The following is a 19,722-nucleotide window of genomic DNA, read 5'->3' as shown; positions in this document are numbered from 1 at the left end:
ATTCAATAACGGTACGTTTACTCATCTTCAACATATTTAAATAACATTGCAGTTGTGCTCTGATCCTCGCCTCACCTCTTCATCCGAATTCTCAATATACGAGAAATTGTAGCTGCGATATTTGCAGCTTTCAAAAGCTTAAATGAGGTTTTGTTAAGCGCGTAGCGTTCGTTGTGTGTTGTGAGTTTCCTTAATGATCAATTTGAACTTTTTGAAAATGAATGTTGATGAAAATTAATAATACATATTACTAATGTTAAAAGACCATACTGGGTGGCGGTCTGAGTTACTGGATAATACTCAGTAGCACGTGCCAGTATTGAATAAGGGTCCGTCAATTCCAAACGTTACTCCATCGGAGAAGAAGCTATGTTGCTCTGAGGAGGTCAAACGAGACCAAAACCATGGTCATCATCTGCTTTTCTTCGATATAGCGTACTCTATTTGGTGGCCCTGGCGATTGCAAATTGCCTAGCTCATTCAGATCATAACACCTGTCGATATTCATATCGGCGGGTGGTATACATCTGAATTAATTCTTATTATTATTCACTGCCTTCCTTTTAAGGCGTTATCACATCCACTTCTATATTTCTTCGAAATATTTATGTAAAGATCTCATCCCGATGTTAGACACATCCGCCATATATGCGTTATATTGATACCATCCAACATTGGTCAAAGCGGCAGGAAAATTACTACCCGGGTCAGGGAGCATGTGAGAATAATCGAGTCCTACGCAGTGATTGTGGATTCCCGGTTGCAACAAAAAGTGCTTTTGCGGACCGAATAATTAATGAGAGACTATTTTCGGCTGGAGATCTTACTTCTGGTAAGGGCATCAAGCTCAATCTTTTGCGAGGACGCACTTCTACTGATAGACCTTGCTTAAATCCTTAAAATTTTGTTAAGATCTGTCACCGTTTTATTTCACAGTGGTTGTACTCCAATGTTCTAACAGTAGAATTCTGAGTTTTATATACTGCTTTCCAGTCAGATGCGCGAAACCCCAGAGCTTGAAGTTCTGGAGCTTCACGCCCTCGCTATCACAGGAACACGCTAAACTAAATAGTACGAGATCCCGCTGCAGCATCACTACGTTCATTACGTACAAAGACAAACACACTTTTTTACATACGTTTATGGATAGGAGAATACAATGATAACGCCGCAGCCTGTCAAAAGTGGCCGCAAGTAATTTTAATTAAATTAATGTTAATCAATATTCCAAGAAAAATTTCGTTCACTCCGTTTTGAAATAAAATATCATTCACATCATGGCAATGCATGTAAAGAATACTAAAATCCATAGCTGCCGTTGCACACTCGGCCGCAACTACCTCGCAGCCAGGTGTAAGCAGGTAACATTTCGATGTATTTCTACGTTCATGACGTACACGGATGTTTTGGATATCAAATTGAAGTTAATTTTTTTCGAATATGATGATATATGGCTGCCTGCGAAAAAATAGCCGCAAGTTAGGTCTACCATCTATTAAAATAGCGAGATATCCGAAATAAAGTGAAAGAGATGGCGCGCAACGCCACTTGTTAGATGCCATTGCGCATGCGTCGATAGATAGGGTTCTTAGCCGGCGGCTCAAACAATAGTAGGAACGACTTAACATTTACAAAATTATAATTACCTAATGAATATTATGAAAAAAACTTAAAGTATTAAGAGATTTATTTTATAATAAAAAATAGTTTATTCATCAAGTACAAATGTAATTAAATCTCAAGAATATTTTTCGTGTTTCTTCAAAATCAGTCTCTTGAATCAAGTTATATTTTATATCAGTGTAGTAAATTATCTAGTCCAAGTCCGATTCCTCGCTATTTTCACAATCGCAGTTGTTACTATGGTCGTCGCAATAAGAGTTTTTTTCATAATCTGAAAATGTGTTAGCTCAATTACATAATACATTTTCAACTTGTATCGGAGTTGAATTTCCCAGAAATCATGTTGGTTTCAGGGCACCATCCAGAAGAAGCCAACCATTTATTCTCCGCACTAAACTTCACACAGTGGTACTTAGTAGTATTGAGTAACATCGAATTGACGAAAATCGTCCTTAGCACCTTTTGTTTTAATGACTTCCAACACGATAAAATGTGGGTTGAAACGAACCCTCTGATTTTTTTTATGAATTTTTCATTATTCTCTTTTGCCGCATACATCTTGTTGAACATGATAAATCGTCCAGTGTCTTTGGAATGAACTGTGGTGAGACTTATCATCTTTCAAAAAAATTCTTCTTATGTTTCAATTTTAATTTATTTGGACCTTATTCTTATTAGAATCTATTATATGCATTGCGCCCGAAATCTCAATATTCGTATAGCGCCCGATGAAGGGTTAATACATAAATGATATCAACATCGCTGTCTACAACGAGCTCCAACACGTGGTTATAATATACGAATAATTCAGATGCACTGTTGAGAACCCTAAGACTCCTTTCACACCACGGGTTTTTACCGTCGAGTTTTTACCGGAAAACAACCGAATGAAAAATTATTCATCGGGTTTTATCCGTACGGTGGCACATCAAGCTCTCGAATCTCGTGGCGATAAGCGCCGCCGAAAGTGCAATCCGGTTGTTTTCCAGTGCGAAACTAAACCGGAACACTTGTGAAAGATCCCATTATATCTGTAGATATAATTCGGAACATCGGGTAAAAACCCGATGGTGCGAAATGAGTCTAACTCTCTCTTACTTAATTTCGGATATCTCGCTATTTTAACAGATGGCAGATCTAACTTGCGGCTATTTTTTCACAGGCAGCCATACATCATCCTATTCGAAAAAAAATTAGCTTTAATTTGATATCAAAAACATTCGTGTACGTCATGAACGTAGAAATACACCGAAATGTTACCTGCTTACACCTGGCTGCGAGGTAGTTGCGGTCGACTGCGCAACGGCAGCTATGGATTTTAGTATTCTTTACATGAATTGCTATGATGTGGATGATATTTTATTTCAAAACGGAGTGAACGAAATTTTTCTTGGAATATTGATTAACATTAATTTAATTAAAATTACTTGCGGCCATTTTTGACAGGCTGCGGTGTTATCATTGTATTATCCTATCCATAAACGTATGTAAAAATGTGTGTTTGGTTCTGTACGTAATGAACGTAATAATTCTTGTGTCGGATCTTAGACTAAAACTGTGAAATTAAACTAACCTAATCTCAGCAATCCTGCGTTCAACAGATATCAGTGCGCGAAGCCCGTAGGTAGACGAAGGGGAAGATACTTGAACAACAAGAAAAAGTGTGTCCTACGTATATATGTTTATATTTACATTTACCAAGCGTCTACTCCATTTTTGCTTACGTTTACCTCAATATTCGAATGTTCATTCATGTATTTGTGTTTGGTGTAATAGTGTTTCGTTCGTTTTAAGACTTGAGTATCAGGAATTTTGTTGTCGACATGTCAGGCAACAATTTTTTCTAGTTGATTTGCTCCTGACAAATTGGTGCAAGAATTTACGCAGGTGCAAATCGTTTATTTCAATTTTTTAATTGATTTTGTTCCAGAGATTGGGAGTAAAAACCCTAAAAAGTTTCAGGAAATTCTCCTTCGTAGCTGCGCAATGCGGTATCTTCTCTTTCTTCTAACTACGGTGAAGCCCCAGAAATTCTGGTGGTGCATCAGGGGAGAGGGAAAAGAAACCTGGCGCCTGACGCTCCGCAAACTGAAATCGAAGAATATCAAATAGGTGATACTGTTTGATGGAACGGTCTAAATTAGCAGCGGTACTCTCCTGGTGCGCCCCAGCTAATGCCTGGTTTTCCTATCTGTATCTTACTTTCTGTTCGCGATTCTTCTGATGAGATTAAATCCTTTATAGTGACTGCAGATGGGCTCTTATGGGTCCAAAACATGTCTCTTATCAATATCTTGAATGAACAAATAATAATGAGGATTGCCTCCTCGTTTAGGCGTGATCATTCTTTATTATGAATAAATAATGTAAATTATGATTTTGATAATCAACTGACTTATACCTTTTCTTCGAAAGCCTGAAATTTTTTTCGGTTCACGCACAAATAGAGATTTACCAAACCTCTAAATCCCCTTGCCTCTTCCACTCGGTGCTTACAAAACTAACATATAACATATAAGTTATTTTTTTAACAAATGCAGAAAGTGACTTTCCACATCGTGTCGTTCGGTCAACGGCAGTGGCGTGCGGAAAGACACTTTACGCATGAGTTGGAGCATAATTTTCGTCTAAAACCTCGCATTCTGTATCCACTTTCCTTTACTCATTTCAGTTTCTTGATTACCAGACAGTGTGTTACTGGATATATGATGAATGAAAAAAAGTCCTAAGGTTTCCTTTTATTATTGTAACTTTCCACTGTTTTTAATTTGATAGGAATTTGAGTGTACTGGTATTCTTCTTCTGTTATGAACATGGTAGGCCTTGTTGGTTTTATCTCTATATTCTGTTTTTCGCCTTTTTTTCGCTTTTTACTTTCATTGTTACTCTTTCTTCTTGTCGGTTTGGTTGATGTTTCCAGTTCATCTATAATTTTCACAACATTTTTACTTCTTTCGGATTCTATTTCTTCTGGCAAGGTATTATTGTGAAACAACTCCCCTACATCGTCTCCTATTCTGTCCGATTTTCTAATCGACGCCATTGTGGTCTGCATTTGCATCACCATGACGGTGGGGTTCATTTGGTTCATGTGTTCTTGTATGCAGTTTTGGAGGATGTTCAAAAAGAATAGGAACGATAGAAGGGTGAGAGCAGTCATTGCTATGCTCTTCTTCTTCTTTTTCCTGCAAGAAATATATACTTGAATTAACCCTATTGCCTACTACACTTCATATATTGTATGTATTGCGACTATATTGTAAATTGCTAAAGTCCAGTTGCAGGAACGTCCATTATAATTTAATGGTCCATTCAAAATTTAATTGACGTTCCTCTAACTGGGTGTTAATCTTTTAAGATTATTCATATATAATGAGAGACGTAATTCTGTATATTGTTACCAAAGTTTTCTCATCGTTGACGTTGTGTGCATAGAGAATTGATAGAATGCAGTTTACTCTTTAACATCTGCATGCGGGAAAATAGAAATAGCAGGCGCTTTTCCCTCACCGTTTGGGAAAGTGACTCTTTGCAACTTGAAATGCGTGCGGGAAAAGGGTTGAACGTGCACGCTTGTAGGAGATAGTTATTTTCCTAACCTGTGTGGAAAGTGATACTTTTCCGCTAGATATTGCAGTTGAACCTTGCTATTCACTTTCCGTACGTATACGCGAGCGGGGCTTTTTTCCGCACGATTTAAGTACTACATACTTTCTGAACGTCGAAGCGTGTGGAAAGTAATACTTTCGAAACACGTGCAGGAAAACGACTTCATTGAATGAAATGATTTTAGGAATATAGTTTTTCATTGATGTGATTTTCGACTTCATACTTAACATGTGATACCTTACCCTTATCATATTCGACTCACTCCAGTGCTCTTTGGAGTTCGATTGGAAGTTTCGGTTCAATTTATATAAAAGGTGTCCGATGTCGAGAAGGAATTCGAAAAACTAAATATCTTTGAAACGGATGACATTTTCGAAAAATCAGTAACGGAATGCTTTCCGACAAATCTGTGCAAAAAAACTACGCTGGTAAATATACGGTTTCCGACTCTCATCTATATCTCTGAAGTGGTAATTATTCTCTATGATCCGTTACGAGTATCAGATAATAATATTTCTTTTTGTACGCTTCATCGAAATTTTAAGTTTGGCATTGCAACTATATATTTTTTATTTTCCTGTAGCATTTTTATGCTGCTCCACTCTGCGTTGCGAACTATGATGACAATAATTATTGTATTGTAGACTGAAATAGCAATTAATTTAGTTGCAAATAGCCAACGTACTTGTATTAGTTCTTAACGAAAAATATACTTAAAAGTAGGTGCATTCATTGCAGTTTTTTAATACTTGTGTTGTGTTCTGTGGTCACTACAGCCTTTTGAAAAGCTTATTCAAAAAGCTAATATGAACAAACCAGCAGAGAAACCACAGCTTTTCTTTTCAGTCTTTATTGGGTAACTATGTTTCTAATTAACCATCATAAATAAACCTTTAGGTTGTATCTTTTTTATAACAAGAATCTTCGAGTGTATAGAGCTGGTAGTTTCACGATCTTGGAATAAAATTGTAAATTTTTTAAGCGTAGTTTTAAAAAAAATCGAATAAAACACTCAATTTGCATCATATATTCAAAATTTTTATTGAAATTGATAACTTGGCCTTTGCCATTTACATTTTAAAGATAACTTCATGTAAATGTTGTCCGCGGCTCCGTTTCAAAAGGTTCATTCGGAAGGTTCAATTTTCCGTTACTTTTTCGAACGATTTCGCAACTTTTTTTTGCCCCAATTGGCCGAGTTGAACTTGGTTGACATGTGGTTTCATCAAGACGGTGCCACATGCCACACAGCTCGTGAAACAATGAACATGTTGAAGGATGAATTTGGTGAGCAGCTTATCTCTCGAAATGGCCCTGTGAATTGGCCGCCAAGATCATGCGATTTGACGCCTCTGCACTATTTCTTGTGGGGTAATGTGAATTAGTCAGTGTATGTGGACAAACCGAACACGATTGAAGCCTTACAGGATAACATAACACTCGTAATTCGCGGAATACATGCAGAAATGCTCCAAAAAGTGACGCAAAATTGGACCTTCCGAATGAACCTTTTGAAACGGAGCCGCGGACAACATTTACATGAAGTTATCTTTAAAATGTAAATGACAAAGGCCAAGTTATCAATTTCAATAAAAATTTTGAATATGTGTTGCAAATTGAGTGTTTTATTGTATTTAAAAAAAAATAACGCTTAACACATCACCCTTTATGATATATCACAAATTAACCTTTTGGTTGTGTCTTTGTTGTAACAAGAATCTTTGAGTGTATAGCGCTGGTAGTTTTACCATCTTGGAATAAAATTGGATGATATATTCCATTGATATTCATCGTTAACAGACATGCTGTCGTTATAATATTAGATTATTGTCGATCATATAAGCACCTAGGGCTAATAATGGTAATAATCAACTTCTTACCCTGAACTGTAGTGGTAGTGATGATATCCACTCCCAGAATGACCCGAAGAGCTGTAATGTGTCCTATCTAGAAAGGAAGCTGTAGCTACAGTAGTAAGCACTTCTTGATTCGCTGTAAACTTGCCCAAGAAGGCACTGAACGGGTTTGAACTGAGCGCCATCAAGATTCGAAGCTGACACTGTTCTAGTCTTTTACCGAATCATCTTAGATATTTGCCTTGTCTCTTCCGTCACAGTTAGTAGGTACATCTCTTCTGCTCTGCAAGCGTGACTGATTGCAGAAATTACACGTCTCAATGGTGTTTTATGTCGGGGTACTGGGACGCTAGGTCGTTAGTCATAGTTGGTAGAGTTATGAGTTTTGTCTTAATTCGACGATTGTCGCCAAGAATACTTTCGTTTTAATTTTAACGGTCATACCGGTGTCCTGATTTTTGTTCGATATTTTTTCTTGTTCATTTCCCATTAGTATGAAAATAAAAAAATCGGTATGAGAACAAAAAAACGGCGACACGTTGGTGGATGTTAGTTTCTTGTGACGAAAATTCATTCTCGTCAAGTTTTGAATATTTCGGTTTCTCTGTAGTAAATTAAAGGTTCTTACAGTTTTGGTATTTTTTTTACTGAACGATTAACGGAGGCTAATCCGAAGTAAGAAAAAACATGCTAGGCCTGTTAAATGTTCATCATTAAAACAACCCATCTACAATCCCAAATCCTTGAAGTAGTTGCGTTTTCACTTGTTGTAACTTACGAATGCTGAATACTTCATGTTTTTTTGTAGTGCTTCTGAGGAAGATATACCCAAATTAAAGTCTCGAACGCTTAAGCTGAAGGAAAAAGGGTTTTACTCACCAGTACTCGCTATCCCAATAATTACTAGAATTCTACTTATGTAGTCGACAAATACTTCCCCTGAGATATATTTTATACAGGGCGATTCATTGGGAAATTCGCATACAATCAGGGAAGACGGCTGAACCACCCTATACATTCTTGTGATATTTTATTCGTATGTTCATTGTCAGGAGTGCTATCGATTAATATTATAAAAAAGTCTCATTCCAGGTCCGGCTCAAGAAAAATTAATGAGAAGGTTTCCAGTCGAGAGAACACTCTGTATATCAATATTTTGGAATTTCATTCAAAAATTGGAAAAGATCAGAAAAAAATAAGTAAAATTAAATGTGTTTGGTGTATGAGGCGCCGTTTGGGCCAAAACTGTTTCAACGAATTATTCATTTTTTTAATCCAAATATACATATATCCTCACCTAGAATAGTAAATATCACCTACACCGACAAATATATCAACTAGAATAATTTATAAATTTTAAGACATACTTTTGACCCAAACGGCGTGAAATCCAAATATATTATAATTTGAACTATTTCATGTCGCCAGGAGATGGCGCAGCCTATGCGAGTTTCAAGAAAATAGATCATTCGGCAACCCTGTGAAACGAGGTCAGTAGTACGGAAAGTGGCTTATAGATAGCACTAGCACCGGTACTGTTATCGTTATGCAGATAGCTAATAGCTCTTCTACAAAAAGTAACACTTGGGCTGCGCCCCAAACGGTGATAAAAGCACTTATTTAAAACGCCGAAAGCGTAGCGTACTAGAAACTGAAGGTTTCCATTTTTAGAAGGGTATTTTGGTATTTCGAAACGAGTACTTTACTATTTCAATTTCCGTAAAGCAAACTATACTTTCAATAGCTCGAATACAAAATATATTCACGCGCGTAAATTCTAGACGCGTTGTTTATTTCGCACCCTCTCAAGCATAGCAGTTATCTCTGTTCCTGAGATCGTTTTCAGATAATAATAATAATAATGTCTAATATTGTATCGATGGATGATTTTTTTAGGGAAGTGATTGATTGCTATCAATATTTGTCAAATCTCGCATCTATAGCGGAGAAATAGATATATTGAATTTGCAGCACCAAAAAATTGAAAATTATTGTCGAATTTTCAACATTTTTATCGGGGCAGCTACAGATAATGTCCTGAAAGATATTTCGATCCCTATATTTATCAGGAATTATGGAATCTTTACCAACACATAGAATCGAAATTAAATGAATCAGATCACAATTTATATGTACGTTATGTGCAAAGAAATGGTTTTGTCCTAGGTACGATATAAATCAAGAAAAAATATGGTTTCGAGAGGTTCAGGACTTTTACCGTATTTTTAGTGTATCTAGGAGAACACTATACCGTCATAGACAATTAATGTGCACTCCTGAAGCTCGAAAAACAATCAGTGATGAGGAAATTGATATTTTTCTGTTGTTTGACAGGAAAAAGGTCAAGTTTATAGAACAAAAACCACTTCTTAAAACAATGCCGACCTATTTTTCAAGATGCATCTTATTTCATTCAAGTTTGTTGTTGTCATCAGATGAATTTTAAACAACTAACTTGAATAAAATAAGATGCATCCTGAAAAATAATGATTACCCCGTCAAAATCATTGTTAACATCACAAAAAACATGAATTTTGAATTTGTTTTGTATTTGAGCTTGCTTTACGGAAACTGAAATAGCAAAGTACTCGTTTCGAAATTCCAAAATAGTCTACTAAAAAGGGAAACCTCCCGTTTCCAGTACGCTACGCTTTCGGCCTTTTAAATAAGTGCTTTCATCACCGTTTGGGGTTCACCCCAACTGTTACTCTTTGTAGAACACAGATTACTCTGTAATCTTTGTTGTAGAAGAGCTATTAGCTATCTGCATAACGATAACAGTACCGCTGCTAGTGCTATCTATAAGCCACTTTGCTTACTACTGACCTCGTCTGACAGGGTTGCCGAATGATCTATTTTCTTGAAACTCGCATAGGCTGCGCCATCTCCTGGCGACATAAAATAGTTCAAATTATAATATATTTGGATTTCACGCCGTTTGGGTCAAAAGTATGCCTTAAAATATATAAATTATTTTAGTTGATGTATTTGTCAATGTAGGTGATATTTACTATTCTGGGTGAGGATATATGTATATTTGGATTAAAAAAATAAATAATTCGTTGAAACACTTTTGGCCCAAACGGCGCCTCATATTGGTGTTTTCACATACAATTTTTTAACTTGTTAGCTTGAGTCAAATCCAGATATTTCGAAAATTATGTAGCACAAACTGTAAACAAATAAATTGGTTTCCCCGAATGATAGTTTTCCAGCTTAAATCATGAACTATTTTTCATTCTCTTAATTTCTAGATCTCAACCTTATTGAAAAACGAGAACCTTTCCGTATTTTGGACAAATATTATTATGAATGAACTTTCAAACACATGTATGCGCAAATTGATCATCACATTGCGCCCTATTTGAGAAAATAAATGAAAAAGGAGGTAAGTTGCTCATTTTTGAAGTAGCATATTTTTATTTCAAACAAAAGTATTGACATATACAGGCTGTTGTCTCGACTCAAGACCTAACAATTAGGGGAAATGTGCACGAGTGGATACCTTTGGGTAAGATGATCCCTTTCGATTACGGGCTCATGAAAAATGCCATCTGGTTGAATTCTACGCCATAACGTAGCCTCTAGCCCACTCCTACCTCAGTCAATTTTTTAGTACAGTGCAAGCGAACAGTCGATATTCATTCACAGAGAACACAGATTACAGAGTAGAATAGATCTGACACTGACGTTCTACGATGAAAAATACAGTTTATCCCGCCCTCAGCGCCCCCATGCGGTTGCCACCCAACTAACCGGGAGTAATGTCGGTATAACAGGAAACTGCAATTGCAAGGCGCGAAATTTAAATTAGCCCATTCACTGGTGTTTTAGACGTCGATAGAATAATATGGATTATTAGGGCGAATTTAAAGGAGAAATAAAACATCTCATGAAAAATATACATATATTGATATTTCCAGCACAGGAAAAAAAAAATATGGAAATACATAAGCTATAATTATGGCAATGAATATATGAGCAGAGGTAAAATGTCAATAGGGTCACATATCTTTGTAAGACAATAATTATAATAAACAGTAATAATATTGTTCAAAGGAAATGAGGTTGAAATAATTATATGTTCAGAAATCTTCAACATTATCCAAAAGGGACACAATGTTTGTTGGGAGTCGGCAATAGAAATCAAAAACAGCATGCCAAAGCTGAGAATGCATGAATAATTTGGAAAAGAAAAAATTAGTTGCCCAAAGACCTATGTGGATCTTATATTTTCCTGCAGGAAAGATTTCAAAGTCTCTAAACAACGACTCCCTGTTTTATCTTCCTCACAGTTAGATCACCAGGAATGCACTGACATGAAATTATTAATAACTAAAGTTTTGAATGATGAAATAAAGTGTTCAACATTTGGGTTACTATTCCTTACTCCAATGTGCTCTAATGTACCCAAAAAGGTTTTCTAAACAATCTTGATTGAAAGCCCCAGTGAGAATATATTCAAAGTGATAATCATTGAATAGTTTTTGCCTAAGGTAAAGGAATGCTTTCAATGTTGTCACTATATTCTTCAAAGTGGGCACCACAATGGATCTTTTCTTTGAGGGCAATAAAATGAAATACTGTTGAAAATTTGTATCGCCTGCTCCCAACAAACATTGTGTTCTGTTTGAATACTAACCGTCTTCTTTAAGAGTTTGGCATACATTCTCACTCTGGATACATTCAACGAATCAAATAACTCATCCAAGAATAGTATGAAGTCAGCAGTGTCAATAGCCTCTCTGGGAAGCTGAAGCGGATGCTTGATTTCTAAAAAGGAAAATAGTAAATTTTTGTATTATTATGTTTGAAAAAAATACTTACCCCATTGAGAAATGAGCTTCATCATTGACCCCACGGATTGGCTTAATACCTGACTACACAGTTTGACTTTCATTTCCATTAACACAATTTTTAAAGGGTTTGGTTGGATTGGTTTAAGTATAAACGATTAATGTTATAATTACGTGGTTCTTTGAATCAAATATTTCTTACAAGAAAATTGTTTTCCTGATAAAACTGTCGAGTTCAATAAATGGTTATTTTTAATTTACTCTCGTATAAGATCTCGTTTGTAAACAAGAATTTGCATTAAAACATATTGGGAATTCAAAACAAGCGATACGCCCTCTGGTGGCTATTTTTGTAAATAAAAAGTTAAGGCACTTTTGTCATTTGTTTGTTTACATCATAGACCTAATAAAATAAAATGTATTATTAGGTCTATGGTTTACATCGAGGAACGTAGAACAATGACGTAAAGGCATTAACTTTTTACTTCGAACTGTCACCACTATGTCGCTGCAATCTACATTTGAATTCCCAATTGACATTGACACTGTTGGCGTTCACAAATCCAATATGTCAGAATACAGTAATCTGTGGAGAATACATTGAACTCTATGGGTTCCCATAGAGTTCAATGGGAGAATATGATATATATTTTCGTATGCAGTGCCACATAGCGATTGATTGCAGAACTAAAAACCGTATTTGGGGTGGGGGTAAGGAAGTGTCAAGCCCCTGACAGAGAAAAACATGAATTGTGACCGCTTAATCTAAGATTAGGTTAACTTTAAGATTATGCTACTTTCGTTGTGAATGGTTGATAACAATGATTTTTATATGATCAGAAACTTGAGTCAACAAGATCTCAACAATTTTGTATATCATATCTCAATTTATGATTTTCATGCCATTTATAACATCATTGATGTTGATGAATGTTTTCAAGCATTCGTTGATGCCATTCATAGTACTTTTGTGTCATGTTGTCCGATGGTAAAATTGCCCATTAACGCTCACAAATTAAATAGTTGGATCACTACGGAAGTGGTTCTAGCGAAACGTCAACTAATGGATTTGCATTGGTTACACTCAAATGTAAAGTGGCAGAACACATATTTTTTTATACAAGAAGGCCAAATGCGAATATAATCCGTTAATCAAAAATACCAAATTAAAATTTCATAATGAGTTTATTAATAGATCGGATAATAAAAACAAAACGGTATGGTCCATAGTAAATAATTTGACCGGCCGAAAGGACAGAAATAATATATGTATTGAGCTTCTCGTTGATGGTATCCTGCACAGTGATACTGTGGAATTAACAAAAAATTTTGCCAACTACTTTTCAACGGTAACAGAAAACATTACGTACCTACTATGAGAATTCTTTTTTTTTCATCCTGTAATTGAGTGCGAAGTGGCACCGAACACAAGGAACACCGTCTGCTCCGACAGGAAGTGCGGGTGGAGCAGGAATCCAACCTACAGCAGGGAGGCGAGGAGCGACCCGGACCCGACCACCACCACTAGCCCGAAAACCTGGAAAGGGCTCCAACAGAGCTTAATCCTTTTGATATCTGAGATATCTGGGATAAGTGAATTTTCCTTTGGAGAGGAGTGTGAAAGCCGCAAGGCTAAAGTCATAATAATAATGGCAGGATGTTGAGGAAGCGGGCTCCTGCTGCAAAAGAAGCTACAGCTCCAAAGCAACAACAGCAACCAACGAGTCCAATTCAATTGCCGACTCGAACCGCTGAAGATGCTGCGCAGGATATTCAGCCAGTGCTCACCCAAGCGGGGTTCGTTAGAAAGCGCATGAAGTGGACAACGTCCATGAATGAAACTATTGTGCGCATATATAACTCCATCACGGGACTAGGGCAGAACACGAACAACTATAGGAAAAGGCTCCATGAGGAATTCTGCAACGCCTACCCAAATCTCAATGTCACTGAACAACGAGTGGCAGACCAGTACCGCGTAATTCTGGAGAAATGAACTAATACCAACGGCCCGAATCGACGCAATTAAACGAGAACTTCAGCGTCCGCTAGCAATAGAGAATACCACCAACACCTCTGATGAAATTCACATGCCTGGGCAACAACACCCAGGAGACATTAATACTGAAAGTCCATCTTGCAAAGCAAATGAGCCTGAACACCAGGACGATAGGGATGAGCTCCACCGACAAGTTGACTCTGAGATGAAGAGATACTTTGCCGAACTGGAAGGAACAGATCCTCTTCATCGAATAGCACCTCCCCGACTCAATACATCCAAGAAACTGTCACTCATAATCGACATCTTGAATAAGGACGTTTTACCTGAGTACCTACAGAAGGGAAGTTCATTGGAATATCTTCATCTAGTTTTTTACTGTGCAGCGCTAACGACGGCTAAAACCATAGGAGCAAAAATTCGCCGAACCAACAACGATGGTCCAAAATTACACAAATTACATGCGCCACCATGGCAGAAACGTCTTCAACACAAAACAGAGAGACTAAGAAGAGACAATGGTCGCATTCAGCGGACGAAACAGTTGCGCAACTGTTACCAAACGCTAGCGGAAACGTTCGGTGAAATATGCGCTACATTCTCAACACGTTCTGGAGCGGACGCCATTTTTGGGAGCGGATTTGATTTGTGCTAGGTAGCAGTAGCGAAAAGGAGCGAAAGTTGGACTTGCACTGAGTAGTTGTTATTTAGTGTGGAAGATGTACGAGTTTGAGTTTGTTGATGAAAATGAAATCGAAATTGATGGTTAGAAATATAGAAGGATGTTGAATTTTCCATTTTTATATACAAGATGGTAAGTAGATGAACCGCAATGGATACAGAGTACACCTAGTAAGTAATTTTTCACACACAAAAACTGACTTAACCAGCACAAGGTTAACGAAACTTAAAAAATCCGTTTATTTACGTCTTTCCTACAGACTTCTCAACCAATCAGCTGATCGTGACAGCTCGTTGGACTGCCTTATCCTATCTCGGCTTGCCAGCGGACGTTCAACATGTTCCCGACCGCTACCGCTACAGATGGGTAGCAGAAGCGCTTTGCGCTCCGTCCGCTGAATGCGACCATTGGTCGCATTCAGCGGACGAAACAGTTGCGCAACTGTTACCAAACGCTAGCGTAAACGTTCGGTGACATATGCGCTACATTCTCAACACGTTCTGGAGCGGACGCCACTTTTGGGAGCGGATTTGATTTGTGCTAGGTAGCGGTAGCGGAAAGGAGCGAAAGTTGGATTTGAACTGAGTAGGTAGATGTTATTTAGTGTGGAAGATGCACGAGCTTGAGTTTGTTGAGGAAAATGAAATGAAAATTGATGGAAGGTAATAAAGAAGGATGTTAAATAAGTTATAGGAAATATACTAGAGCAACAAAGTAATTCGTCAGAATTCTAGGTTATGTTTTTCACAAAAAAAAACTGACTTAACCAGCACAAGGTTAACGAAACTTAAAAAATCCGTTTGTTTACGTCTTTCCTACAGACTTTTCAACTAATCAGCTGATGTTGGACTGCCTTATCCTATCTCGGCTTGCCAGCGAACGTTCAACATGTTCCCGACCGCTACCGCTACTGTCCGCTACCGATGGGTAGCAGAAGCGTTTTGCGCTCCGTCCGCTGAATGCGACCATTGGACGACTGACGGAGTACTTGAACGGGAATCGCGGAAGAAAGGTTGTGAAAGCTGCCAGAGAAATCATGGATAGAAACAGAACACACACAGAACGAAAGATGGAGAATACGACAGCTCACCACTGCCTCGACACTCTGAAGCAAAAGTTAAGTCTGTATGCAGAACGCCTGAGGAGATATAAAAGCAATTATAGCCGAAAAAGGGACAATAATTCATTCGAAAAGTCGGAAGAAACTTTCTACCGATCACTCACATCGTCTGATGTAGAAAATGGAAAGCTACCACCAAAGGAAGCCATAGAACAATTCTGGACCGAACAATTATCAACGAAACCTCAGTTCAATGCAGATACCGGATGGATTGAAGATGAAAAATTTGAAGCTATAAAATATGAGCCGATGCAGTATGAGAAGATCACAATTGAAGAAGTAAAATCAGCTATCAGAGGACTACACAACTGGAAAGCACCTGGGTCTGATGGATTGCAGAACTTCTGGATCAAGAAACTTTGGATCATGCATGACAAATTGACCTCCGCAATAAATGATGTCATTGAAAATCCTGAAAGAATGCCAATATTCCTTACACATGGCACAACGTACCTGTTACCTAAAGACCAAAGGAATATAGAAGACCCATCCAAATACCGACCAATCACATGTCTTTCAACGATGTACAAATTAATCACATCGTGCATTTCAAATCGAATTCACAACCATTGCGAAAGGAATAACATCATCGCCATGCAACAGAAAGGATGCACCAAAGACAGCCGAGGGTGCAAAGAACAGCTAATAATTGATTCAGTTATCTGCAATCAAGCGTTCTCCAAGCGGAGGAATCTGTACGCTGCGTACATAGACTACAAAAAAGCATTCGATTCTATACCCCACGAATGGCTCTTGACGATCTTGAAGATTTACAAGGTGGATCCCAATATTGTTAAGTTCCTGAAAAACGCCATGTCAACCTGGCGTACTAGTCTTCAAATGAAAGCAGCAGATTGCTCCAGGACCTATTCCAATAAGACGCGGAATTTTCCAAGGAGACTCGCTGAGCCCTCTGTGGTTATGCATGGCCCTGAATCCCTTGTCTCATAGATTGAATTCTACGGACTACGGATTTTCCATCAAGAGCGGCAGTAGAACTATGATGAAACTGAATCATCTACTTTACATGGACGATTTGAAACTCTTCGCATCTACCAAAAAACAAATGCAACAGAGGCTGAAAATGGTGGAAAGATTCTCGGAAGACATCAAAATGAAGTTTGGATTAGAAAAATGTCGACTGCTGAACATAACGAGAGGGAAAATAGAAGATGGTACGTTCAAACTCAAGGAAGGTGCAGAAATTGAAGCATTGAAGGAACGAGACACATACAAGTATCTAGGCATAAAACAGGCAAGAAAAATCAATCAGACCCAGATGAAGAAAGAATTAACGGAGGAGTTCACCCGAAGATTGAGAAGGATAATGAGAACTGGTCTTAACAGCAAGAATCTCATAAAAGCGATTAACACCTACGCTTGCTCGGCACTGAGCTATTCATTTGGTATTATCTCTTGGACGACCACCGATTTAGCAGCTTTACAGAGAAAAATAAGGACGATGCTGACTAAACACAATAAACATCACCCCAAAAGCTCAATAGAACGGACAGAGCTGCCACGACATCTTGGGGGTAGAGGAATTGTTGATTTGTCCAACCGTATGTTCCAGGAAATTGAAGGACTTCGAAAATATTTCGTGAGCAAGGCAGCTTCGTCAGAACACCATCGAGTAGTTTGTGTTGCTGATAGTTCTACACCGTTAAAGCTACAACAGGATCACTTGGAAGCCGTCGAACACTCTGCAGAAAGTAAAATGCAAAAAACTGATCAGGTGATTCCAACAAGAAATTACATGAAATACATCGCCAAGGATGCCTCAGTGGCGGACGATAGCTGTCGTTATGGCTGTGCGACACATGAAACTATCCAGCACATCACCGGGGGATGTCAGAAGTTCGCGGGCACGGAGTACAAAAATAGACATGATGCTGTTGCCAAGATTATATATGACGAATTAAATCGCAATGATTCATATCTTTTTGAGGCATTTATATATTTATTTCATGAGGCATAGGGCTGAATTTTTTTTTGCGAAAATTTAAATATCTTAAATGATTTGCAAGAGAGAACAATGCTTTCGATACATATTTAAAATGACACCTAATGACTCAAAATTTTCAAATAAGGATTAGTCAATAAATTATATTTTCGTTTCCAGAGAAGCTACTTAGAGTCGATGAATACCAAAAATAAAGCTTCAATTTCAATTGATCAATTTTGATATTATTTCATGTATTATTTTTAGAATTCGTGAAAAAAAATCATTTTTCATATAAAATTTATTTATAAAACTATGAATAATACAGAACAATATATGTACAATCAATTCAAATACATTATTTACATATTTACAATTCAAATACCTATCACGAAAAATCATTTGTCAGTTAAGTTTTTTTCCACTATTTTTTCTGTGCTTCTTATTTCCTTTTCCTCTGCGATTTGCGCAATTATAAGTAGACGCAGCAAGGGGAGAAGTAGTGGATATAAAATTGTGATGCCTGAATTCAACTTGCTTCTTCCTCTCTTCACACAATTCTGCCAATTCGTTATGCGCTTTTTCTGCATCTCCTTGTACAGCCTCTTCTAAAATACTCTTCATACGTAATGCCTTCTCCAGTTTTTCTTTGAGAAGGCCTGGAAACTTCTTCTTCGTGGCTGAACTGTTCGGTGGGCTTGATAAATTTTTTAGCTCTTTCAGCAGACTCGCCTTATTTTCAATGAAGTTTCCGACAACAACTACATTTCTCAAATTTCCTGTTTTTAAGGTTTCTAAAGTGAAAATTGCCACCTTTGTTAAATTAATGAAAATTTTCGGTTTGCTGATCCCATTCTTCTTTGAGATTTTGCTCGTCTGAAACAAAAATATAAATTATAACATAACTACGAACAAAAAATTGATTTTAAAAGATCCATTCAAAACGACCCATTACAAATTCCAACATCCAAATAAGAACTATCTGCAGTTCCATATTATTCTTGGAACATTTCAATAAAATTCAAATGTTCTGGAGATAAAAAACGAAACAAGAAAATTAGAATTATGGACAATTTTCGAAATATTTCTGGAACATATTTGTCTCTATCACATCAAAAAGATCAGTCAAATTTCTACATCTATTCCTAGGGATAAACAATCGCAGTAATAAATTAATTTCAAGAACAATTTCTGGAATATTTTGTCTGTAATAAGTGGTTAGGTACTCTCAGAGCCAAATGTTTAGTCAAACTCTAAAACTATTTTCTCAATACTATTATAAATGAAATTCAACTCAACATTTTCAGATATATGCACAAAACACAACACGAAACTTCAAATTTGACAATGAGACAAGCACTTTACTCTTCAAAGTATCGGTATAAAATGAGAATTGAGAAAGCTAGCCCTAACTAATTTACTTTTTCTAACTGCCAGCCTTTCGGAGTGGTAGTTACCCCTTCTCTTCTATGACTGTTCTGTTAGTAAAGGAATCACTTGTCAGATGCGCTAGCGTATCTTAATTTTGCTAGTTCAACTTTTCTGATAATTTGTTCCCATACTTATTGTTTCTTCTTTATTTTTAATGAAGTGGAAAGTTACCCAATAAAAATATCTTATTGTTCAATTGGCGAAAATCCTATTGGTTTCTGTACATCACATATTTCATTACCATTGTTATATTCAATATAAGTCTCTGAAATAATAGAATATGATAAATTTTGAATATTTTTTATTTCCATCAATTGGAAATATTGATTAATCATCAAAACAACACCTTCCATGAGTTCCTCTGTTTCAATTACTGGATTCCATATTTGTCTGTTGAGTAATTATAGATTATACTCTCTGAGCATTCATTTGGAAATATGAATTCGTTTTTGATCAACATAAAAATGTTGATATAGAACAAACTGACTAGAAAATGGCTTTCACCGTCGCAGCTTTTTTAGTGTGTGTTCCGATTAGAAACAAATAAAAAAATACAGATAAAGTATAGAAAAAATTATTTTATTGAAAACAAAGATGAATAGCAAATGTTGAGTTATATTTCTGGAGATATTTCTTCTGTTGTTTCACTATACATTTCTCCATA

The 19,722-nt window shown here is 36.9% G+C and overlaps 1 protein-coding gene across 1 annotated transcript; it reads right to left on the bottom strand.

Annotated features, from left to right (window-relative positions):
- Positions 1 to 4,346: 4,346 nt before the first annotated feature.
- On the bottom strand, positions 4,347 to 7,610 carry LOC123309799. Its single transcript, XM_044893070.1, has 2 exons — positions 7,113 to 7,610; positions 4,347 to 4,808 (listed from the first exon to the last, which is right to left on the bottom strand). The coding sequence occupies exons 1-2, from the start codon at positions 7,271 to 7,273 to the stop codon at positions 4,349 to 4,351; spliced, it is 621 nt and encodes a 206-aa protein (XP_044749005.1). The 5' UTR covers positions 7,274 to 7,610; the 3' UTR covers positions 4,347 to 4,348.
- Between the last annotated feature and the right edge of the window lie 12,112 nt (positions 7,611 to 19,722).

The sequence above is a fragment of the Coccinella septempunctata genome, chromosome 3 (assembly GCF_907165205.1).
Source record: "Coccinella septempunctata chromosome 3, icCocSept1.1, whole genome shotgun sequence".
Taxonomy (NCBI): Eukaryota; Metazoa; Arthropoda; class Insecta; order Coleoptera; family Coccinellidae; genus Coccinella; species Coccinella septempunctata.
This window is presented reverse-complemented; position numbering and strand designations above follow the sequence as displayed.